The 26,367-nt window shown below is 36.0% G+C and overlaps 3 protein-coding genes across 3 annotated transcripts; 2 read left to right on the top strand and 1 right to left on the bottom strand.

Annotated features, from left to right (window-relative positions):
- The first annotated feature begins 962 nt into the window (after positions 1-962).
- On the top strand, positions 963-3,984 carry LOC104901940 (uncharacterized). The gene is made up of 3 exons (XM_010689567.4): positions 963-1,229; positions 2,960-3,018; positions 3,379-3,984. Exons 1-3 carry the CDS (start codon positions 1,092-1,094, stop codon positions 3,719-3,721), a joined length of 540 nt encoding a protein of 179 aa, XP_010687869.1. The 5' UTR covers positions 963-1,091; the 3' UTR covers positions 3,722-3,984.
- A 1,589-nt stretch (positions 3,985-5,573) lies between these two features.
- Positions 5,574-9,298, bottom strand: LOC104901939 (triphosphate tunnel metalloenzyme 3). The gene is made up of 2 exons (XM_010689565.4): positions 8,332-9,298; positions 5,574-5,859 (listed from the first exon to the last, which is right to left on the bottom strand). The coding sequence occupies exons 1-2, from the start codon at positions 8,946-8,948 to the stop codon at positions 5,853-5,855; spliced, it is 624 nt and encodes a 207-aa protein (XP_010687867.1). The 5' UTR covers positions 8,949-9,298; the 3' UTR covers positions 5,574-5,852.
- A 12,307-nt stretch (positions 9,299-21,605) lies between these two features.
- Positions 21,606-24,263, top strand: LOC104901938 (pentatricopeptide repeat-containing protein At3g53700, chloroplastic). Its single transcript, XM_010689564.4, has one exon. It carries the CDS (start codon positions 21,788-21,790, stop codon positions 24,092-24,094), a length of 2,307 nt encoding a protein of 768 aa, XP_010687866.1. The 5' UTR covers positions 21,606-21,787; the 3' UTR covers positions 24,095-24,263.
- Positions 24,264-26,367: the final 2,104 nt, after the last annotated feature.

Raw genomic sequence — 26,367 nt, 5'->3', positions numbered from 1 at the left:
CATGATCGAGTGACAATAGTGTTGCGTATTGTGTTTTTATATGAGCCTCTGTATAAAACGATAGGCAGAACAAAAGCTTCTTCATTCAACTTATTTTGTTTTAAGAAAGTTTTTTTTTACTAAGCAAGTAATTATATTAATTAGAGCAAACAGTTACAACCTAAAACCTACTAAGAGAAAGCAAACCTTTGCTTAGCAAAAAAAAAAAAAAAAAATAGTTGGTTGGTCACATGTTTTATCATGATATTAGCTACATCAATCACTAAACATACGGGTCATAAGCCGGTTTTAAAATTTATTTTTAATACACAATATGATTATGAAAACTTGAAATCAATCAGCTACTATTCAAATCATGATTTTAGGAGAAACATCCTAAAATCATAAATTTATAAACAAAGTATTCCCCCACAATTTAATGTGTTTTTTGTTTCATTTACGTAATTATAAATGTATATATCACGATCACAATATTTTTAAAGTTTAAAATGTTATAACAAAGGATTTTTATGTATATTAAATATAATTTTACATTTTATATTCTTTTAATCTTAAATACATGGATTCTAAATAATCACGGATTCAATATATTTCAAATAAAAACAACTACTTAATATACAAAATAATGTTGTCGTACATTATATACAGCTCCAAACCATTTCTACATAAAACCTCCCGTGCATTTTTGCACGGGTGGAAAGCTAGTCTATGTAATAAATGATCAGTTAATGCTTGTTTTTTCCATTTTTAGCTTCTTATATGCAGCCCTTAGGGCTGCATTTAGCTTTTTCCTAAAAAAAATACTACACGCCCTACTTTAAAAATGGTTTCCAATAATACCTCCATTAACAACGGTCATGCATGTGTGGTTGTTTAGCTTAATTTGAACAATAACCTCAATTAATCCTAAATGAAGTTCTCATGGGTCCACTATATTTTTCTCCGGTCTGAAAAACGAACCCTAGTACATACCCTTTTGCCTGGGATTGCCCCAATTCACTCTTTTTGCTCTCAATACTTTTGTCTTTTTAACTTACTCTCACTCTCTCTCTAGTTTCTGTTTTTTTCCAAAATTCTCCTCTTCAAAAAATATGCAGGGTTTTGGAACTATGGAAGTTGGGTTTTACAGCTCTCAACTGGGAAAAATCATGTCTTTCTCTCAGTTGGAATTTGTGATGTTAGAGACTCTTTTGCTTGCTGGAAAATCTCTTGCTTGCATTTTGCTTATGGTAAACTTCAATTTTCTCCCCTTTTTTTGTTGGGTAATTTAGTTACTAATTTTTAATTGTTTTTTTTTTTTGTTCAACATTTTTCTAGCTTAATTTTTCTATTTGTTAGGGTGTGCAATTGATTTTTTTTTTTTTACAAAATTTTCTTAATATGTTTCTTTTATATAAATGCTAATTTTGTTTTTTTTTTAGGGATTTAAAGTTTGGAACTTTCATCTAGTAAATGCTTTTTCTTGCTTTTGGGATAGTTGGATGTACAATATGTTTATCTGGGTTGTAGTTTCTCTAGAAGAATTCTATCCACTAGCCCTTTATCTTCCTTTTTTTTCACTATGTACTACCCAATTACTCATGTATCAGTTTCTTTGTCAAACCCTCTTCATTTCAACTTAATAATAAGTAATAAAATTCAGCTTTACTTAGTAAAATTAGTTTCACTCAGTAAAAATCTTTGAATTTCACAAGAGAATATAAAGCAATAATATAAATCAATTTTAATTAGCAATAGTCACTTTTAAGTTTTAATCAGCAAAAATCAGTTTTAATCAGCAAAAATCAGTTTCAATGAGTAAAAATCAGTTTTTAATTATTAAAAATTAGTTGTAATAAGCAAATATAATTTTAGCTCACTATTTTTGGTGGGTAGGTACTAGGTAGGATGTGTGAACATAAAAAAGACTCATAAAAGATCTAAATTGGTATTATTGCAGTTAAATTTTCTGGTCAATATGATCTTAGGTTTGATTCAATTGGATTTGGAAGCAAATATATGCTGACCACATTTCATGTACTGTATGTGTTATGGCTAGTGGCTGTTATATAATTGTCATTATATTGAATTGCATAGTTACATGCTATATCTTTGGGGTTCTTTTCGCATTTCTATTGGTTTGTCTTGCTATTAGTTGTGTGACTTCTGCAATAAAACGAACTTCTGTAGGAACGACGTCTTTTCTTTGTTAGATGTGATCTTTCTGGATTTCGCTCTTGTCAATATATACAACAGACTTTTGCACTTTTAGAGAGAGATTAAAAGTTCTTTTTCTTCGCAAAGGAATTTATAATGTTACTTTCCTCAAGTAAATATTACTGAGATGGAAACAGTGCTTCTTGCTTACCATGTTTCAGTTTTTGAGCATAAAAGAGCTTTAGGCAAACGACAGGAACTATCCTTCTACCAGGGGTGCAAGTCTATTGACATACAGAGCTTCTTGGATTAACATTGTAGATTTTAAATGTTTATTTGGTGTTCATTTGCTGTGTCTGGCCTGATTGAGAGATCTATACTTAGTCTTGTTTGGCAGTCGAGATGCTAGTCCTGCTAGAGTCTAAGCCACGTGTTTCTTTGTTCGGCTACAGTTGTTGTCTCTTTTAATGTCTTGTAATGTAAACCCAATTTTAAACTAAGGCAATATTTATAAGAAATACATTTTCTGGTGCTCATTTCTTTAACTCGCCTCTGTTCCTTAGGGTGTACTAGATAATTGACTTGGTAGTGTAGTAGAAGGCTGAGGCTTTGGGGTCATTGTATGGAAGATAGTTGCTGTGTTTTTCTTTATAATAGATGATTAATAAATTGCTATATCTGTTCATATTTGGTACATATCTTTATAAATTCTCTAATTTATCCGAATTTCATGCTTCCTCCTAAAGCTGGCTCAATATCAATTTTATTGATGCAAAAATACAATCAGATGATGCTAAATCGATGTTACTTGAAATGGTTTCAGACAGGAGCTCTATTGGGCGGTGTCCGTGAGCAATCTGGACTGACAGCTATTGAGAACAGGTATACTCCCTTCACTCTTGAATGATTGCTCTATTTTCTCTTTCTAGGTCACCGAGACACATGTTTGAGGCCTTGAGTATTTCTATCTTTGATCACATTTAGTAAAAGTTATAAAAAGTTAATATGCTGAATATGTGTGTTCGTTCGGAGAAATCTAACAAGATCCCATATAATGATATTTTTCTCCTTAGTTTTAACGGGATTTTACAATCAAATTTAGTCAACTTTAACCCCCTGGAAAGGAAATGGATCAAACAATTAGGGAAATATTTTGCTTGATTAACTTCTTGGATATAGGGAGTTGGTATATTCCTAAACCTAAGAGCATTCCTGATTAACTATTTAAGGATAACCGCACAGGTTTCCTATTGATGAACTCCGGAAAACAGAACAACCTGGTCCTGAGAATAAAGATGCCAGTGACACAGAGGACGACGACGATGAAGAAGATGGAGATGGTGTAGAAGATGAGGATGATGATGGGGATGAAGATTTCTCAGGAGGAGAAGGTGGGGGAGATGACGATGACGAGGGGGACCCGGAGGAGGATGCACCAGAAGCTAATGGTGAAGGGGGTAGCGACGAGGAAGATGATGAGGACGGTGGTGATGATGATGATGACGACGATGATGAGGATGGCGAGGAAGAAGACGAGGAAGAGGAGGAAGAAGATGACCAGCCTCCCGCAAAAAAGAGAAAGTAACTGAGAATGAGTTTAGGTTTCTTAGGGTTTTTCAACTTTGTTTCTTTTAAGCTTCCAATGTAGGAGTTCAATAGAAGGTGGGAGGCTTCAGGATTAATGTCTATTTGGGTCAGGTTAGGGCTTTCACATGGTGGTTACACATTGGAAAACATTGCTAGCTCTATTGTGCAATCATTTGTAGAATGGTTGATTATTTTGATTTGAATGTTTCCTTGTGTCAAATAAATTATTAAGTAGCTTATGTATGTTCTTTGTTGGGTGGACTGTTGGTATATTTTTTTTTTTCTCTTTTAGTTGCAACACTTTTTCAATTTCAAACACGTAATTTTGTTCTATTTGAAAATGTCATAATAAGTAACTTATTACTTGAAGTAGTTGAAAAAATACTCATTAATTTACTTTATTCATATAATAACTTTACTATATAGTATTAACTTTCTTTGTTTAGATTTCTTGATATTACCCCTACTTTTTTCCCAAATTAGTACATATACACGTTCGTTGGATAAAAATCATACACACGATGAACATGAAGGACTAGATTATGAACAGAACAACCAATAACAAAAAGAGTCAAAAATGTACATATGTTCATTTGGCTTGCTAACCATATACATGTGTGCACCATGTTCTACGCATAAATGTATGCACCATTTAGATATTGCACTTTTTTCTTTCGAAAAAGAAATGGAAAAAGTATAAACTTGGGCTTGTAGTCATAAGATAGACAATGACTCTAGGTTCATGTGAACAATAAATACATTTGCAGACTGCAATGTCCTTGCGGAGGGAAGGACATAATAGATAAGATGCACATGAGTTTTTGAACTTTGAATTTATTGGTGTGAATTTTGAATTTGATTGCTTCAAACCAACAAGGCCCAGTAATTCTTGCAATGTTGACAGCACCTACAAGTGGAGGACTAGACAAGTGCTACAACATTGAAGTCAAAAGCTTGGTCGAGTGAACATCATTGGAAAGATATATAGGATTAAGAAATTTAGGAGTTAATAACTTTTTATTCTTATCTAAACTAATTGGAATTTGTTTTGGCTGGTGCATTTAACAGATTGAGCTAGTCTGCTAGGCAGACAAGTGAGAACATGTAATGGCCTATGACTTAACTATACCCACAAAATTCCCGCACCCGTTGACCCAACCCGAATACCCGACCCAAAAACCGTTTTCCACCCGAAAATAATGACCTGAAACAACCCGAACCCAAATTGAAATAGACCCGAATATGACACGAACTCGAATCTACCCGACCCGAATTGACCCGATAATGATGACCACAATCCCCCGACCCGAAAAGTTGTCATATTAGTTACTTTTTAAATAAATTTAAGGAAAATATTATCATGAAATATTATATATGATTTAGCCACTCTCCATTAACTATTTAATTTACTCTCATTAGTCTTATATATGTTATACTTATTTGCGAGATTGAAAACCTGATATAACCCGACCCGATATTAACCCGCACCCAAACGAACCCGACACGACCGTACCCCGAACAAAAATTGACCCGATTATGACCCGATCCATTTTGACCGACACGTAGACTTAACCAAGTTGGGATGGTCAATTTCTAAATAGTAAACCAATTGTTAAAACTAATCTAGGATAATTAGTCCAAGCTAGTTTAGGAGCTTATTTTGCTGCACATCAATGTCCGGTTTGTTGCTTGCATCTAGAATAAGCATGTCATCTTTTTCAATCAGAACCTAAAATAATGCCCACTTCAAGAAATATATTTAATGCTTACTGTTCGCACTTATGGTTGTATACCGAAGGCGTTTATCAAATAACATAGCATGTTCAAAGAAATCAATGTTTGCAAAGTACTTATGAAATGGAAAGACCTGGATATCTTATATGCTGCTATACCAGAATAAGATACAATTTACCAAAAAGAATTCCAAAAGTAAAGCAATTGCATATCCAAGAAAATGAAGCTTCCCAAGAACAGGTATTTAGGGTAAGATTATAAGCTCTTATTAGCTTCAAAGACAAACATAAGGACTTCAATTCATAAACACTACATCAAGATATCAGCCACATAAAATACTAGAGCTGGAAGATACACTGCACCAGCATCAAGGTATATTCTGTAAATGATTTAAATCAGAACCTGCAACACAAGGGGAGTACATGAGCATAAGATGCAAACAATAGACCAGACAGTTGCAGGAAGAATAATGCTCTTCTTAGATGCCACACATACAAGCTTCTCTTGACATGCTGGTTCTTTCACCCATATGAACACAGAAAAATGATGGTTTTGAAAATCTCAAGTTATAAAATATGTGTGTCCATGTATGGACGCATGTTGATATGCAGAGTATCGGTCACTAAACTTGCCAAATTGTAGAAGCATCTATGCTTACCTAGTTAAGAAATAACTAGAAAAAAAAAATGGAACACCATACTGTTCATTCTAAAGGCAGCATCATCGGGAAGTTGGTGAAGTACCAAGCACACAAATAAAGACAACCTCCTTTCTCAAAATACAGTACTCATTTGCTTTTGACACAAAGATTGAAGGGAGAGTATTATGTGGGTCATTCAAGATGTAGGGCAGTAGCGGTATATACAAAATGTGGATGTGATTGGTGATAATGAGTTATAGTGCCCTTAAAATGCACATATATGATTGAAGATAGTGAACAATTTTTCAATGAGATAAAAAGAAAAAGTAGATGCCATGGATGATAATAGGTGATTTTATATTAGGGAGGGGGAGAGAGAGTATAATCCCCTTTAAAGGAAGAGAAAAAAAAGAGTTTAGATGAGTTGAAATGTGGTCTCAACCCGAAAAATGCGAATAAAAAAATAAGGGTAAAAAAATGTGGTCTCTCTGAAACATCTACGCAACCTTGCCTAGTATATCTGCACATCATAACGTCAACATAATTGCATTTAGCATGTCATTTTTGTGCTGACATTCACTATCAGCAGATATTTCTGTTCTCGAATTCAGACAGCGTCTGATATTACCTAAGACACTAAGTTCCTTAGTTCATCTCTAACCATCACATATAATGCTGCAAACTGAGACACCACAAGAACTGGGACTATGCAATTTCAAGAAACTTTAAAGCGGAAAAGAATACCAGAGATGAGAACAAATTATCCACCGGCTACAAGAAGCAGCTTCCGAAATGTAAATATGACATCCCCCTTATCAGAGCCTATAGCACAACTGTCACAAACACTACGGTCTACAGCTTGTTTTGTCTGACTACTTCAATCATATAAGAAGTTCTTTTATCCAACCTCCTACAAACAGACAAGCTATTTGGCATGCTCTTACGCTCCAAAAGTCTAATCATATTGAAAAAGGATGCTACATATCACCATTTTCCTGGGATGCTTGCAGAGCATTAGCATGTAGCTCTTCATCGGGCGAACTCCTTAAGACTCTACAATGTAGTTTATGTATGGACTATGGAGTAACAACAAATATCTTCCTTTGTGAGTCATTAAGGAACATCATCTTTATGTTTACCCAAGTTGAGGTCTTGAGAATAAGGCTATATACATCTAAACCTCCCCAAAGCTCAAACCCTTAAACATGGTGGCATTCATACTAGGTGGTTGTTATTAGTGTTAAGATAGACTTCATTTTTCTGAGTTCCTTTCACATTGGAAACTGCTACTTCATTCTATAAGATTTTCCATAAAGGCAGTTCAAGTCAATCTAACATTAACTCATTATCCACTTGTAACATCTTTCCAACACAAAGGCTCAATTTTTGATAGCTGTTGCTAACACGCTATCCCCCAAAACCCATCCTTGCCAACCCATCAAAAAAAGAAGGAAAAGGCTTATATTGGTGAAGGAAAAGGCTTTCATAGGACAATCGAAGAGCACTTGACTATAACCAAAAACATTACCAGATCATCTCCAAATGAGCAATGCTTTTTTCAGCAAGCAAGCATCAATTCAAGAATGTATCAATACTTATAGACCATGAATAGTGCTGATCATAGCATTTGAAAGTACATCAAGGCATTCAACCACGCTCATACCTCAATCGCGTCCTACCAGAATTTATATACGTACTCACTAAAACAATAAAGAAGATCCCGATATTTGAGCATACAATATCAATCTAAACTCAAGCTCCTCAGCTGAAAATTTCATCACATGATCTGTATAAGTGATGGCATTAACACATTATGCAGTTTATAAACTTGGGAAATTGGTTAACTATCAACCTTTCGTTACAGTTCACTGGATAACTTAGTCACATTAAACATTACTTCATCAATTTAAAAATGGTCTTCTTGATTCAAACACTATCACTGGTTAATTAGACTAGGTCCATCAATTCTACGAACTCGAAGAATCAACCCAACTACCAAACATTTTATCAGTTACCATATGCAAAAAGAAAGCAGACCAATAATCAAAACATAAAACTCATACATAGTGATATCTAAATGGTGAAGCAATCTAAATCATGATATATCTCAATTGCAATAATATAAACATGGAAAACAAAACATTGAACCAAAACAAAATGAACAATTTTAAACCAACACACATACAACATCAAAGCAAGTATCTCAAAGCCAATGAAAACACAAAACCACTCACAATGGAAGTTCCCCAGATCGAAAAATCGCGAATTTCGACATCTTTGAACAAGAATACAAAATCCCATTTTCCTTCAACAATTCTTCAATCATCTCCTTAGCTTTATCAGGCTCAGCACTCTCACACTCAATCTCATACAAAGTCCCAAAATCAAAAAGAGTCTCATCCAACTCCAATTCCAACTCTTTCCACTCATAAACCCCTCTCACATTCTTAAACCCTCCTAAACAGACATACCCACTTTCTTCCTTAACCTCAAATTCATCTCTTACCCTCCTCAAAATCCTGGACTCAATAGACCCAATAAGATTTGGGTTGGCCCAAATTTCTCGGCCCACAAAAGGGTCCATGTCTTCTTCATCTTCCTCAACTCTACTAACCCCATCAACAAGCACAGCTTTTGCTTTTAGACTCAAAACGCAGCGTTCTGCTGTTTGAGGATCCTCACCATAAAAACGCAAACGAAGAACAGCACGATGAGAGGTTAGCTCTGAAACGGCGCCATCGAAGAAGATGTTGTGCTGAAAATGTGTTTGACGAAGAAAAGGTGAAAGAACAGAGGAAAGAGATTGGTGAGCTGTTGAATTTGCTAATCTCAACTTCACTTCCACTTCCATTTTTTCAACTTGGGTTTTGCAAATTTAGCTCAAGATCAAATCTTTTTATAGAGAAATTGTTTGGGATAATTTCAAAATAATTTACCTAACAATTTTTTTGGGGAAAATAAGGATTGACCCACAAATTAATTGAATTTGGTATTATCCTTAAAAAGATGAAAATGAATATTAGCTCAAATTCAAATCTTTTTAAAGAGGAAAAATTGGGATAATTTTGAAATAATTTACCAAAACAAAAACAATTTTTTTTGGGGAAATTAGGGTTGACCCACAAATCAAAATGACAAATTTAAATTTGGGTAATTGAGAATTATCCCAAAAAAATGAAAATGAAGATTCTTTGGGGAAATTAAGGGGAAGAGAGACCAATACGTTGAGGTTTAGAGGAAGAACGATCAAAGTGTTGGAGAAGAGTGGTGGAGGTAGTGGCGGTGGAAGTGGTGGCGGCGGCGGAAGTGGAAGAAGGGGTGTTGTAACGAGTTTGGAGTTGTTGAAGTTCTTCTTTATCTTCTAATTTCACCTCGATTTTGCTTGGTTTTCTTCTCAACATTATAGTGGAGTTCTGAAAATGATTCGATTATTCTTCAGGTTTTGGTAATGGCATAAAAGTCTTGCAAGCGTCAAATTTAGCAACCACCGAAGCCAACTAGGGATGCACAGATGCACTATCCGTTTCAAAATATAAGGTATATTTATGTTTTATAAAATTTATTTTGACCAAAAATATTTCTTATAATATGAAAAATATAATTATATCATTGGATCCGTCATGAAAAATACTATACAAAATTATTTTTTAAAAAATTTTATCAACATACATATTAAGAGTAATTAAAAATTAAAGTTCGACCTCGAACATCGTACGTGTCTTATATCTTGAAACAAAGGGAATATGTGCCGGGTCGGGCTTGAATTTCCAGATTTTGTCTACGTTCTGGCTCAGGCCCGCGGGCCTGACTCGTGTTTTATGTTGTTTTTTTGTATTTTTGACAGTCTTAGGCCAAAAACAAAGGAAAAGAGCATTCGTCCCACAGGTCGGCCCACATGGGCTCGTGTCGATGCGGGCCTAAAATAAAATTTCTTGACCATGACAAGCCCGCGGCCCACGTAGCGGACAATGGGCTGGGCCCAAATTATGTTGGGCCGGGCCGCGTGCTGCTGGCCCATTCCCACCTCTATGTGCCATGATAATCCTTGGGCCTGGGTGAGGACTATAAGGGCTTTGTTTATTCATTCACAACTAGTAGGCTCACCTACAATGGACGAAGAGCAAACAAACTTGCGGATAGTATTGCAAAAGATGCAAAAGGGAAATCGGATGGCTTTAACACTTTCTGTATTTTGAGTGTCTCTCCCCCGAATTGTATTAAATTTTATGAACATGATAGACTAAATGCTTTAGCTACTTTATCAAATGTACTAAACGTTAACGTAATTTAATAGTATTGCTCCTTTGTTTCAAAAAAAAAAACAGCCATAAGAGCAGGAACATTACAAGCAGGCAAGGGTATCTAACAAAAGCATAGGTTAGATCCAGGCAACAAATTGTGCCTCCTCAAGAGACCTTGCTTTACAATCGCATCTGCCACCACATTAGATTCTCCTCTCTTATGAAGAAGAGGGATCCCTCTATTACCATGAAGATAGCTCCGGATGAAATTTGTTTGGAAGGAGAGGTTCCATGGCCCATTATTCTCACCCAAGCACCATTTAACCGCATTGACTAAGTCCGATTCAATGATGAGATAATGATAGATTTGGTATTATTTCTTGTTAATTTGTTCATTGGAATTTTTACGGTCTACTAATTTTTTGATTTGACACCTTTCACGTGAGTAGATGAGTCATATATAGTGTACGAGTTTATTCAAGTTTAATTGAAAATTGAAACTGTACCTTTGTGAATAATATCTACATGGTGGCATTATATTTTTGTACTTCTAATCTTGAATGAATAGAGATAAGTGTTAAACATTAATCAAGATAAGATTTGAAGGAATGGCCTTTGAGCAAGAAATTAGTAACTTTGAACATTGATTTGAAAAGTAGACCTACCTCAAGAAAGTCATTTTTTCTTAACGGGCTTTTATTTCCAAATTTCAATGGAAAATTCGTATGGATCTATATAACCATTGGCCAAAGGTAACAAAGCAACACATCTAATGTACACACTTATTTGTCCAACTATGGGAACATCCATCTCCAAATCTATCAAACTAAACTCCACTGATTTAGTTAAATCAAACTCTATGGAAGTGTAATGATCTGACATTCTCAAAGCACAAATCTTTGTTCTCCAATAAACTAAATTGTGTAGAGGTCCTTAAGCTTTATAATGGTAATCGTTTTGCCGAAGAGAGAGGTCCCTAGAATTCAAATAAAAGACAATGTATTGAAAATATATTAACCAAATTTATCTTTTAAGATATTTGTAAAGGTTCGTATGTTACAAACCTAGACATGTATTACGAGAAGCAAACCAGACTGCGGATTGGAGCATGACAAATGTTAGACACTTGGCTTATTTGCATATGGTAATCTATTAATGTACTCATTCTAAAAATATCTTAAATTCTTGTATCTGATGCGTTAAGATTAATCCTCGAGAGCAGTATTTTATTTGTTATCCTACTTTTACTCACCTCGCATGAAAAATAAATTTTGAACCAAGGCTCCGTTTAGTAGGGCGTAAAAACGTTTTCCTGGAAAATGTTTTCCTCTATTTTCACTTTTACATTGTTTGGTTGGCAAAAGAGTGTAAAATCATTTTCCTTTGGAGTAAAATAACTCTCACAATGATGGAAAACCATTCTCCCTTTAAAATGAAGCGAAAACTGTTTTCCTTATCTCTCTTGTACATCCTCTCATTACCTTCTTACTTTCCCTTTCATTTTCCTTTCATTTCATCTTTTTTCTTACATGGAACCAATCAACGGAAAACTAATTTTGGAATTGTGTTTTACATTGTAGAATGTTTTCTATGAAAATCATTTTACACTGAAAATGTTTTATGCCCTACCAAATGGAGCCCAAATGCAAAATTGTAAAGACCTAAATACTACTGAGTATTTGTAAGAGCATATTATGCCCGTATTGTAAAGACCTAAATACTACCGAGTTTTTTTTTTAAAAGGTAAGGACTAAGGAGAATTCCCTTGCAAGGAAGGGAAAAATTGGGGATCCTTCTTGCAAGGGGTGAGAATAGAAAACATGTCACAGTCACAGGGGTGAAAAGAGAGTCTTACAATTATTAGGTCAATCTTGATCCTCAAAAATATAGAGTAGTTAAGAGCAAAATTTTCAGGGTATATTCTCTTCGGCATAAAACAGCTGAACTCATTGCAACTGAACTGAACTGAAATGAACTGAACCGAATTAACTGAACTAAATGAAATTATAACTAATAGTAGTGATAATAATATAATATAATATTATTTAATTAGTAATAAATTCATGATAATGATTTATTAATAACAAAAAGTTGTTGAATAAACTAATAATAAATTATTTTAATAAATTATTAAATAATAATAATAAATTATTGTGAGATAGATGGACTAGTCCGTAATATATAGATAAACTAATAACTTGGCGAAAAAAATTAGAATATTGAAATATATAATATACTTTATCACCCAACGCTTAAAAAAGAATGTTACTCCCTCTGTATTTTTTTATCTTTCCTACTTTGACTTTGCACGTTTGCCAATGCATTTATTCTACGTTAAATATTTTTCATTACATATTAGTAAAAAATATAATAAATGAATATTAATAAATACTCATTGAGACGAATCAAACAAGACCCCACATAACTATATTTTTTTCTTATGTATCGAGAAAAATCTAAAAGATTCTCTCTACTTGTGAATAGTGTCAAGATTCTAAGTGAGAAAGATAAAAAAATACAGAGGGAGTACAAATTTAATAGGATGTGTACATTATTTTTAACAATTTTCAATTTTTTTAAAAAAATACAAACTACATACTTGCAATGCTAAAGCTAAATTAAAAATTATAACTTTTGGATTCTGAGCCATTATTTATTTGCCACTAGGGTTTAGCTTTTAGTTCACCACTCCGTCCAATTTCAAGTCTTGAAATTTTCCATGTTTTTTACTGAGTATATTTTTCAAAAGAGTTCAAAATCTTTCCTTTTTTTTAAATATTTTTTCTTTGTCATTAATCGGTTGTTTTGATTTTGCTAGGTTTTGCGACAGATTGATGATTTTAGTATGATTTTAATGAATATTTGTTCTTAATTTAACCATACACCATTGTTTAGTTTACAGATGGTTGATAAATTGACTCATCGAATCTCACTAAACCACCAATATAATACTGCTTCCTTTTTCCAGCTATTCGATGGTTGTTCACACTTCACTGCATTGTTGTTAAAATCCCGATCCGGATCTTACGATCCTACGATTCTACGTTCTGGAAGGAATTCACCAATCCCGGTCCTACGTAGGATCTTAATTTTGCATGATATTTCGATCCTGCCCAACCACCAAAAATCACATGGTAGAATCTTAATACGATTCTATGATCTTACGGCTATACGGTCCGATTGGCCGATCCTATCGAGAAAAAAAAAATACAATAATTTTACATATTATATTTCTCCTATTAGGTTTTGGTTGCATGATCCTTTAATCTTATAGCATTAAAAAAACTATCACCATTTTCCACTAGTGCTTTATAAAATCAAAACAAGAGTATTAGATATATTAGTGGTCAAAGTTATGTATAGGCAAATATATAAATAGTAAGTTTTTTTTTTGTTAAATTAATTATCATAAGAGATAATTAATAATTTTTTTAAAAAAAACGAATTTTAATAATTATTACTTCATAATAAATTTTGAGAGGTAGTATTTACGTCAGGGGTAATATTTATGTTATTAATGGTCAATTTTTTTTGTCTAATAAGGTCAAATAAGTTTCAATCAGGTCCAATAAGGTCTAATACGTTTCAATCAAGTCCAATAAGGTCTAATAAGTTTCAATCAGGGTCTATAAAGTCTAATAAGTTTCAATAAGGTCAATAAGTTCCAATAAGGTTCAATAAGTTCTAATCAGGTTCAATCAGGTACAAAAAGTTGAATTAGGTCCAATCAGGTTTAATAAGTTCCAATAAGTTCAGTCCAGGTTCAATAAGTTCAGTTCAGATAAGGTCCAATAAGTTCAGGATCAATAAGTTGAATAGAACGCACCCTTAATATGTCTAAATTTTTAAGTTGAGGAGAATATGTCCTAAGAGTATTTGCCTATCTGAGTATTTGTACACTTGCACATTAGGTCCATATTGCATAACTTTTTTTTTTTAAACGAGAAAATTAGAGCGGTGATATTTCAAAAGCAACAATTAGATTGGTGATAGACTTAGAATTTAGATAAGTGCAATAGTCTAGCAATAAAACCTTGTGCAACTTCCTAGAAGCAAGGATAGTTGATCCATTATTATTATCTCTAGAAACTTGAAAATTACTATACCACATTCTTTAGAATTTTTTCCTTGAATAATGCAAAATTGGGTTTTAATTCCCAAAATATGCCCAAAAAAACTAAAATTCCCTGCGTACCGTCCACGTAGGACGGCACGCGAGATTTTTTTTTTTTTTAGTAAAACCGCTACTTGCAGTAGCGGTTTACAAGTGCCGAGAATTTTTTTTTTTTCAACTTAGGTAAAACCACTACTCGGAGTAGCGGTTTACAAAAAAAAAAAAAAAAAAAAATTTTTTTTTTTTTTTTTTGTAAACCGCTACTCCGAGTAGCGGTTTATTATGAAAACTGATATCTGCTTACCATATTTTGCGCAGGTAAACCGCTACTCTGAGTAGCGGTTTATATTTATAAACCGCTACTCAGAGTAGCGGTTTATTTTAAAATTAAACCGCTACTCAGAGTAGCGGTTTATTTTAAAATTAAACCGCTACTCAGAGTAGCGGTTTCCGTGGGTTCAAACAAAAAAAATAATTTTCTCGCCTGCCGTCCTACGTGGACGGTACGCAGGGAATTTTAGTTTTTTTGGGCATATTTTGGGAATTAAAACCCACTTTTGCATTATTTAAGGAAAAAATTCACATTCTTTTAATGGCATCCGGGATAATGTTGGTAACAGAATTAGTTCAGCTGATACCGGTTGTCGGACCTGCCATAGCAAATACTGCGAAGTTTGCTGCACCCTGGCTCATGGCTGATGGATTTAGGCTATGTTTAGTTCACCTGAAATTTCCTGATCTGAACTTATCTGATTTGATCTGAACTTATTTTTTCTGATCTGATCTGATCTGAACTTATTTTTTCTGATTACAAGATCTTATCTTTTAGATTTTTCTCAATATATAAGAAAATATAGTCATGTGGGGTCTTGTTTGATTCGTCTCAATGAGTACTTTATTAATATTCAATTATTTAATTTTTACTAATATGTAATGAAAGATATAATGATTTTTAAATATAAGCATGATCTGAACTGATCTGAACTTATTTTTTCTGATCTGATCTGATTAGATCTGAAATAAGCAAAAATAAGGTGAATTGAACATAGCATTACTTAAAAAGTGGATTGAGGAGGTTGCTTCACCGAGGAGGCTAGGAAACTGAAAGTATTGCTAAGTATGGAGAATGACAGATTTTGATGATATTGTGTTTGGTTTAAGCTTTAGCTAGTTAGGGGGCGTTTGGTTTGGGGGAAACTGGAAAGGGAAAGGGAATAGAACCTCTTGATTCCCTTTTATGTTGTTTGTTTTGGGGGTTTCTTTTCTCCCCCTTTCCCCTCTTTACCCCAAATCCTCTAATTTGATTACCCCCCCCAAGGTTTCACATTCCCTTTCTTTGACTCACCATAGCCCACCTCCTTGACCATCCAACCACCACCACCAAACCATCACAACCTAACCAATCATTACACCACTAACCGGCCACCACCATCGCACCATCCAACCACTTCCTTGACCACCCACCCGCCGGCAACCCTAAACCAACCACTGAAACACTAACCCGATCACCGAAACCCTAACCCGACCATCGAAACCCTAACCTAACCACCGTTTGAAGCTCTGTTTTTACAGACATGCTGGCGGAACCCTAACTCGCGACGCTACTGGATGGGCGGACGCGACAACAGGGGAGGAGTGAGAAGAGTACGAGGGTGGCGGCGGCGGATGCGACGCAGGGAGGAGGAGCGAGAAGACGCGACGCAGGGGAGAGGTGGCGAGCGGGCGGATGCGACGCATGGGAGGGGTGCGAGAAGACGCGACGCAGGGGAGGGGCGGGCGGGCGGATGCGACGCAGGGATGGGTGCGAGAAGACGCGACGCAGGGGAGAGGGTGGCGGGCAGATGCGACGCAGGGAGGGGGTGCAGAAGAGACGTCGCAGGGAGGGGGTGCGAGAAGACGCGACGCAGGGAGAGGGTGGGGTGGCGGATGCGACACAGGGAGGGGGTGCGGGCTCGCGACGCTACTAGATGGGAGAGGTGGCGGCAGAACTACAAGGGAGGAGGAACTGGGTGCTATGGTGGAAGAGAGGTAGGAGGAAGAAAAAAAATTTATACCAACCAAACAACACTTAACATCTAAGGGTTTTGCTTTCCTTTCCCTCTCTACCCCTTTCTTGATTCCATTCCCTTTACCCCATGACAACCAAAAGCCCCCTTAATTTAATGAATGGATTGGTGTACTACTTTGGAATAGCAAGTGATTTTAAGTTAATGGATTAGTATTTTGATTAGTGATTTTTATTTTCTTCTACCAAATTTTGCTTTAACCGTTGCTTTGCTGTCTTATTATATAGTAATTTTGATTTCATGCATTTTTTGGATATTTTGAATTGTTATCAGTATGAAGCTCTTATCTTATACTCCCTCCGTTTCATTTTAATTTACTCACTTTACTTTTGGGGAGAACCAAGTAGGAAGTACAAAAGTATGAGAGAAACTGAAAAGAAAAAGCAACAGTGTGTAGATTAAAAAAAACCGAATGGAGTAAGTTATAATTAGGTAACTCCTCCTTATCTCTCTGATGACTCGTCATAAACTAGGTAAGTCCTTATCTCTCTAGTGCGTAACCCTCCTTATCCATGGGGTTCGTCATTGTATGTGCATCATTTCGGGCCAAGTCCGCATGGATTTGGTTTTGGGCTTCTTAATTCCCAGAAGGCCTTATTACTAATGTAGGTGGGGAACTCTTATAAACTAGGTAATACGAATTTTATTTATAATTACTTAATTAATTATACATTAATTAGAAGTAAATTTTAAAGTAATTATTTAGATATTACTCCCTCCGTTCCATAATACAGTGCTTACTCCTTCTGTTTATTTATCCTTTTCTCACTTTCCTGTGCGCGTCTCCTAATGCACATCTTTGAACTGAAATATTTTTCATTATAGGGGTAATGTTATATGTAGCCCTTAGGGCTATGGATAAGCATTAAATATATTTCTGAAAATAGAAACAGTTTAAAAATTCAAGACAAAATTACACATTATTTGAGGTAATAAATGCTTGATTCAACTTTATATTTCCATTTTTAACTTCTTATATGTAGCCCTAAGGGCTATGTATATCATTTTCCTTCATTATATATTAGTATGAATTGTAATGATTGAATATTAATAAAGTATTAATTGAGACTAATCCAACAAGACATTATATGAGAATTTTTTCCTTAAATAATGCAAAAGTGGGTTTTAATTCCCAAAATATGTCCAAAAATAAAAAAATTCCCTGCATACCGTCCATGTAGGACGACACGCGAGATTTTTTTTTTCTACTTCCAACAAAACCGCTACTTGAAGTAGCGGTTTACTGATTTTTTTTTTTATAAACCGCTACTTCAAGTAGCGGTTTATTATGATAAACGCTACTCCAACAACAACGACTGTGTTTTGTCATTAGCGACGGCTTAAAGCCGTCGGTGATTTCAGTGACTGTTTTTTCTCATTAGCGACGGCTTTTAGCCGTCGTTGATACGTATTTTCTTGTAGTATTATCCCCAACTCCAGATTTTTGCCCAGGTAAACCGCTACTCAAAGTAGCGGTTTATATTTATAAACCGCTACCTGAGATAGCGGTTTATGTGTATAAACCGCTACTTAGAGTAGCGGTTTATTATAAATATAAACCGCTACTCTGAGTAGCGGTTTACCTGGGCAAAAACAAAAAAAAACTAGTTTCTCGCGTGCCGTCCTACGTGGACGGTACGCAGGGAATTTTTTTTATTTTTGAGCATATTTTGGGAATTAAAACCCACTTTTGCATTATTCAAGGAAAAAATTCCACTATATGACCATATTTTTTCCTTATAAATTGATTTTTTTTTTTAGAAGATTCTCTTTAAATATGAATAGTGTCAAGATTACAAGTGAGAAAGATAAAGAAAAACAGAGGGAATACTTCTTATTTTTTCACGAGAATTAAGAAAAATGGAAGGAGGAGTAAGATTTCCCAAAATAATACTTAAGGAAGTGTTTTTTTGGTACTTTTATCTTGGAACTAGTTTTTTATTTTTTTTTCCTTTAAAATAAAATAAAAAATCAATAAATATTCCTTAGAAAAGAGTAAAACAATATACAAAGGCACATATTTTGAAAGAAAGGTAGGGTTATTTTGAAAATTTTATGTAGAAATGAAGGATAATTTAGTCTAAATAAATTAATAAAAAAGAAAACACGCACGATATTTGGGACACTAAAAAAGAAATGCGAGCACTATATTAGAAGACGAACAAAGTAGATTTATAAGGTATTTCTCATCATCACCAAAACAAAAGGAATAGTGTTCTAAAAAAAACTATGATAAAAAAAAATTTGCTTTCACAATTTTCAAACCCAATTAATTTGTTTATTCCTACTTACTCCTAGTAATTATGTTAAATTGGGAATGGGAATTTTTTTAAATCTAGCTAGCGCATATTAAGTGCACTTATGAAGCCTTTCCAATTCTCCATGCAGATAATTACTCTAGTCTATACAACAACTCACTCTCAAGATTTCACTATAAATACACAACTCCAATTGCAAGAATCATATCAGTAAAAATTACTCCTCAACATCTAATAAACAAAAAAAGCAGTAGTTTTACAATGGGTATTTGGGAAATAGTTGTTCAAGTAGCTCATGCTACAATTCCGGTGGCAGCTGTAGTTGTGCCTGTTGTTAATATAGTACCTGTTGTAGGCCCAGTGGTCGGGACCATGGCTGCTGCTACTGCTGGTGTTGCTAGTGCTGTCGTAGCCGTCAACTCGGTTGCCAAGCGCGGTGGAGGCAGGGGATGAAGGCGTCGTACGTACTACGTAGCTAGCAAGTGATTGATGAAAAGTATTAGTAACTTGTTTTATGGATGTTATTCTATTTTCTATTATGGGTTTATGGTAGTTATTTTGAGGTGAAATCATTTGAGTTGTACTTAGTAGTAGACTATGTAGTATGTAGTGCTATATAGTAGTACTTCATATGCATGAATCATGATAGATTAAGGAAGTAACATTTGTTCCTGGTTTTGCTTGATTTTGGTTATGGTAAATCTATGTGATTTTACAATTTCCTTACTTCTGATCTTGCACATATAGTCCTATAATATACTCCCTCCGTCCCAAATTAGTTGCTATATTGCTTTTTCACAGTTTACGAGATGTAGCTTCAAATACTAATATCTTGAGTTACACATATGAAAAAATTATAAAAATTATATATTTGGAAAATACAAATTGGGACGAATCAAACAAAATCCAGCATGACTATGTTTTTTCTTATGTATATGGAGTAAAAGATAGTCAAAGTTATAACGTGAATAGTGCCTACATTCAAAATGTAGCAACTAATTTGGGACGGAGGGAGTAATTATTACCTTAGTTAACTCCTAATCTCCTATACTGTTCATTTCCTATGAGGATCAAAGTTAGTCTAGTGATCCCATCAAAAGTTCGCCTAGTGGTTTAAAGGTGTTGTGGACTTGTGGTTGTGAGACCCTCCTGTCACTCTTAAGGCAAGGTTTGATTCTCACTTATTACAAAAAGGATCCCCAATTACTCTCCCTTCTTATAAGCGAATTCTTATTAGCATTTTTCTTAAATTCCATTTTCTACTACTACGTGTGATACCTCCCATTGGCCATTGCTAGTCTGCTAGTAAAACCAATACGAGAGCTTCAGTTTTAATATTATTTAGGGTAGAGGAAACCAGAAAAAACAACAAACTCATAATCATAAACACATGCTAAAAATTAGTTCGGTTGTTTGTAATATTGACAATATAATTTTTTTGAAAAGTTTATAAAATTCAATTTACGTATAGGGTCGGTCATGAGCCGAGCTGAGTTGAACTCTGCTTGAGTTTGATTAATTTTTACCAAGTCCAGACAAACTCAAACTCACCTTGCGAACTTGTTCAGGTTGATGTTTGCTTTGATAATAAGAATCAATCCAAGTTTCAAACATAACTAGGTAAAACATGTGCCAACAATAAGCAATATAAGATTTTAATGTTGTTTTTGACTTTATATTAATGTTTAGCTTGGACAAGTGATGCTGAAAATTCTCCATAACTTTATTATTCAATTGATAATTTACTCTTGGTACTTGGTAGTAACAATTGTATTATAACAATCTCATAAAAAGTACTATGTTTTTTTATTATATTAATGAGCTTACAAGCTTTCAAATCAAACTCCAATAAATTTGATTTTTATTCGGTTAATAACTTAATATTCAAACTATAATTTCAAGTTCAAGCTAGGATCATTAACAAAAGAAAAAAAACTTGAAGTGAATTTTCATTGCATCGATTCTAAATAGTTCACGAACAATTTTGAACATAATAGTTCACGAACAATTTTGTTCATGTTCACTCCTATCTGGGATTAAATCTTGATGAAGGTGGCCATCAAAAGTGTGATCATGGTAGAGGATTGCTATGAACACACATTAGTGGCTAGACTTCAAATTTAGAATGTGTTTTATTTAGCCGGACTTATCTAACTGAATCAATTAGACCTAATTAATTAACATTGATTGTTTCTTTATGTTTACACTTGATTAGACCTAAAACTTATTTATTTAAGGTGGAGAGAACGCACACTTAAAGGAGTTTCAAGAGATGTGCAATAAGCTTCTTTTATAGAATTGAAATTTGTTTATTTACTTATGGTACCAAGTAGTCAAGTAGAGTCCTAATGAAATATGTAAATAAATAAATAAAAAAAGGATTTTTTTTCTTTTTCTTTCATTTAGTGAAAGGATTTATTTTAAGTTGAATTGAAATGGTTGAAAATCCTTACAAGTCTCCCCTTTCCCCTTTTCCCCTTTCTTTCTAATAACCAATATCTATACTCTTTTTACTCGAAATTGGATTGTTCACTTCCGATCCCTAGTTAAGTCACGTTAAACATAAAACATGTTAAAAATACATTTAACATATTTTTAAGCTGATCAGGTTGAAATTCTTTTTTTATTAGCATAAGACCTCATATATTGATTAAGAATATCAACTATACTGGTTGACAACATCAATAGTTTACTTATTTTAGATTATTTTATAATAATGCCACCTAAATAGAGGGTCAATTTAGAAAAAAAGTCTAATATACAAGATAATCATATAGAATTAGTTAATTACTCTATTACTTCCAAGAAAAATAATTTCAGTATACAAATAAAATTGTGCCTTGTACAAGTGAATTCTGCCTCCCCCAGTCGTTGAACTCTGCTTCACTCATCCAGAATGTGCACACACCGGCGAAAAAACAGCATCAGTACAGTGAGTTAGCATGTTTTAATCTTCTATTTTTAGTTATTTTGTTCAATTTTCTTACATTCATAATTTAATTCTTGCAAAAATGGCTACTTCTTCAATGACTTTTTTTGCTCACCTTAAACCTTATCCATGTCCTCCACCTCAAATTTCTTCTTCTAATCTACTGTTTTCTTCAACTTTTAAATCTTCCCCATTTATCTCTTATTCATTAGCTCAAAAACCCAGTTCTTCTTCTTCATCAACAACTTCTGATTCTTCCCATAAACTCCCTTCAAATTTTACTCCAAAACAGTTGCTTGAAACTCTCAGAAAAGAAAATGATGCAGAAATGGCACTTTGGGTGTTTGATTGGGCTTCAAAACAGCCTAATTTCACACCCACTTTGTCAGTTTATGAAGAAATTCTTAGGAAGCTTGGAAATGAAGGGTCTTTTGATTCAATGAAAAGGGTTTTGGAAGAAATGAAGCAATTGGGTTGTGAGATGAATGAAGGTACTTTTTTGATTTTTATTGATTCTTATGTGAGTTCTGGTTTGTTTGATGAAGCTGTTTATGTAATTGATATGATGGAGAAAGAATTTGGGGTAAGTTGTGGCACTCATACCTTTAATTTCTTGTTGAATGTTCTTGTTGATGGGTATAGGTTGAAATTAGTTGAGAGTGTTCATTCTAGAATGGTGGAAAGTGGGGTTAAGAAAGATGTTTCAACATTTAATATATTGATAAAAGGGCTTTGTAAAGCTCATCAGATTAGGCCTGCCCTTATAATGATGGAAGAGATGGAAAGCCATGGATTGATCCCGGATGAGAAATCGTACACAACTATTATGCAGGGTTATATAGAGGAAGGGAATATGGAAGGCGCTTTGCGAGTTAGAGAACAGATGGTGGAGGCTGGTTGTGCCTCAACAAATGTGGCTGTAAATGTTTTGATTTACGGGTTCTGCAAGGAGGGAAGGATAGAAGAAGCGTTGAGCTTCGTTCAAGAAATGGCTCTTGAAGGATTTTATCCTGATCAGTTTACATTTAACACTTTGGTGAGTGGTTTGTGTAATATGGGTCATGTTAAACATGCATTAGAGGTGTTAGATGCTATGCTTGAAGAAGGGTTTGATCCAGATATTTTCACTTATAATGCTCTAATATCAGGGTTGTGCAAACTGGGTGAGATTGAAGAGGCAATGGAAGTACTTGAGTTAATGGTTTTAAGGGGTTGCACTCCAAATACTGTTACATACAACACTTTGATAAACGCTATGTGTAAAGAGAATCAAGTCGAGAAAGCCACTGAATTCGTGCGTCTTCTTACAAGCAAGGGAATTCTGCCTGATGTATGTACATTCAATTCTCTTATACAAGGTCTTTGCTTGTCAAGAAACCACAAACTTGCAATGGAACTATTCCGGGATATGAAAAATGATGGGTGCCGGCCTGATGAATTTACCTATAATATGCTAATAGACAGCCTGTGTTCTAGGGGAAAAATAGATGAAGCTTTGAACTTGCTCAAGGAAATGGAGTTAAGTGGTTGTGCAAGAAATGTGGTAACATATAATACACTAATTGACGGATTTTGCAAAAACAAGAGGATAGAAGATGCCGAAGAGATCTTTGATCAGATGGAACTTCAAGGAGTTTCAAGAAATTTAGTTACTTACAATACCCTCATCGATGGTCTTTGTAAGATTAAGAGAATGGAGGATGCAGCTGAACTTATGGATCAGATGATAATGGAAGGGTTGAAACCTGACAAGTTTACTTACAACTCCTTGCTTTTACACTTTTGTAGGGCAGGTGATTTAAAAAAAGCAGCAGATATAGTGCAAACAATGACTTCTAATGGGTGTGAACCTGATATTGTTACTTATGGAACCTTAATTCAAGGGCTTTGTAAAGCAGGTCGGGTTGAGGTTGCCACTCGACTCCTCAGAAGTATACAGATGAAAGGAATGATTCTAACTCCTCATGCATACAACCCGGTAATACAGGCTCTCTTCAAACGGAGACAGTCAAAAGAAGCCATGAGACTTTTTCAAGAAATGGTGGAGAAGAGTGATTCTCCAGATGCTGTAACTTATAAGATTGTTTTTCGCGGTCTTTGCTCTAGTGGAGGGCCGATTGGAGAAGCTGTTGATTTTCTGGTTGAGATGCTAGAGAAAGGTTTCATTCCAGAGTTCACTTCATTTATGATGCTAGCTGATGGTCTTTGTTCTCTAGCAATGGAGGACACCCTGATGAAGCTTGCTCATATGATCATGAAACGCGCAAAGTTCTCAGACAACGAGGTTTCTATGATCAAAGGTTTTATGAAAATTCGTAAATTTCAAGATGCATTGGCTACCCTTGGCCGTATTTTGAATGCTCGAATGCCCCGAAGAAGTTACAGGTGAAGAAGAGTATGAGGTAGCCTATCTCTCAAGTCTTAAGCTCAAGCCTGTAATTGTAACACACAAATATCCTTGAGTTGAAATACGTGTTCCTGATAAAGTCTATGTTTGCTGAAAGAGAAGCCATTTCTTTGTTGTTGAGGCCATAATTTCATGATTCTCATATGTCATATACTCATATGGTTCATTACTTCATTTGTTTGATTCTTTAGCTTATTGTCACGGATGGCATTCCACGCCCCGCAACGTGGCTGGGCAGCGGCAGTGGGCTGGGCGCTCCGCGCTGGCCCAACGAGGGCAGAAAAGCCACGAGGTGTTTGGTGGGCCAAACGAGCTCCAAATGGCTCAAATTTTGGGGTCCGCCATATTTTGGGCCAATAAAGATAATGTCGAGCCAGATTTTTAATTTGAGGCCCAGAAATAGGTCATGGTGACAGTATTCTCGGAGATGCACCGGAAGCTTCTAGAAGGGCCTAGCAAGGTCTTGGAGGAAAGCTTCTAGGCTAAGGGACTTCTAGAACGTGGTAGAGTCTTCCTTGCTGTACATATATGTTGTAGAGAGTCTAGAGTTTCTAGGACAGTTGTATGTAGAACCCTCCAATTGAGAGGTGCGGAATATTCTAGAACTTAGGGAAAGGAGGATGGAGCCTATAAATAGGCATCCCCATTCATTTGTACATATCATCCAACACTTGTAATTTTCTCTCAAGCAATTAAACTTTTCTCTTAAACCTCTCTTGTTTACTCACTTTCGTAGCCATCTTTTCCATACTTAGAATTTTCGTAGCACACTTAGCTTAGCCAAAGCCAACCAAGATCGGGTCCTTGACTTGTCTTCCGACGGGACTGTGAAGCAAGTAGGCCACGTATAGCGACTAGAGAAGAGTCGGTACGTGACAAGTGGTATCAGAGCAACGACGATTGTTGGGGCGTTGTCGTTGAGGTTCGGGTGAGGCGTTGGTGCTGTTGTGTGGACGAAGCATAAGTGTGGGTCGGGGTGATGGCATCGCAAGCGAAGGACAGTGTTGGTGCATCAGGGGTCGTGGATGAGACCCTACGGAAGAAGAAGCAAACGACCTCGGAACTTGATGGTCGTCTTGCAAAGGTTGAGCTCGCAATGGGGGACCTTGTCGACAGCATGGGGTTGCCGAGCAAGGCATTGCGGAGCTCAAATCGGGTATGTCGACACTTGAACAGGGTATCGACGGGATAGATAGTCGTGTCAAGTGGTCGAACTGGAGTTGGTGCAGCGGCCACGGAGGCCAAGGAGGTTGTCCAACTCCTCGTGAACGAGGTGGCCGACTCAATTCGGGCGGAGTTGGCGCAACTCAAGGAAAATATTACGGGGCAGCTCCAAGCCATAAAGGAGCAAATTGATTCGGTCCGGGGGGACCTGAACTCATGCAAGGCGGACGTGACGCTTTGCAAGGTGGCAGTGGCCGGGGGAGCCACGATACGGGAAGGACCTCGGATGAAGGTTCCCGAGCCGCCAAGATACGAGGGAAAGCGTGACCCGAAAGCTCTCGACAACTTTCTATGGAGCGTTGAGAGATATTTCGAGGCCATGCACGTGGAAGACGATGCTTCCAAAATTTGTACCGCCACCATGTATTTATCAGACGACGCCGTTCTTTGGTGGAGGAGGCGACAAGAGGATATCAAGAAGGGGCTCTGCAGCATTGCGACGTGGGACGAGTTCAAGAGGGACTTGAAGCGGCAATTCTACCCCGAAAATGTCGAGGAGCTTGCAATGAAGAAGCTACGAGGGCTAAGGCAAACGGGGACGATTCGGGACTACATAAGCCAGTACTCGTCGCTCATGCTCGAGATCCCCGACATGGAGGAAAAGACTCGCCTCATTTTCTTCATGGACGGTCTGCAAAGGTGGGCGGAACAGGAGTTGCGGAGAGAGGTCAAGACTCTTGCGGAAGCCATAGCGTGGCGGAGTCCTTGATCGAGATTCCGAGGGATTCGAGACGGGACAAAGGCAAAAGGGTCGAAGAGGACGACCACGAGAGGAAGCATCGCTCAACAAAGGGTCAAGTACGTGGATAGCACCAAGGACAGGACCCAGTCCAGAGGGGACAGTCGCGAGGAGGTAAGCAACACAAGCCGCTTAAATGTTTTCTTTGCGATGGACCGCATATGGCTCGTGCATGCCCGACGCGACAAAAGTTAGTGCTATCATAGCAACTTTGGGGAGGAGTCGCGACAGAAGCGTCGATGGGGGCGATGCGCTGGGTGAGGAAGCCCAACTCGCCAATATACGACTCCTT

The sequence above is a fragment of the Beta vulgaris genome, chromosome 8 (genome assembly GCF_026745355.1).
Source record: "Beta vulgaris subsp. vulgaris cultivar EL10 chromosome 8, EL10.2, whole genome shotgun sequence".
In the NCBI taxonomy this organism is placed as follows: domain Eukaryota; kingdom Viridiplantae; phylum Streptophyta; class Magnoliopsida; order Caryophyllales; family Amaranthaceae; genus Beta; species Beta vulgaris.
The sequence above is the reverse complement of the archived record's forward strand: the minus strand, read 5'-3'. Positions and strand labels throughout refer to the sequence as shown.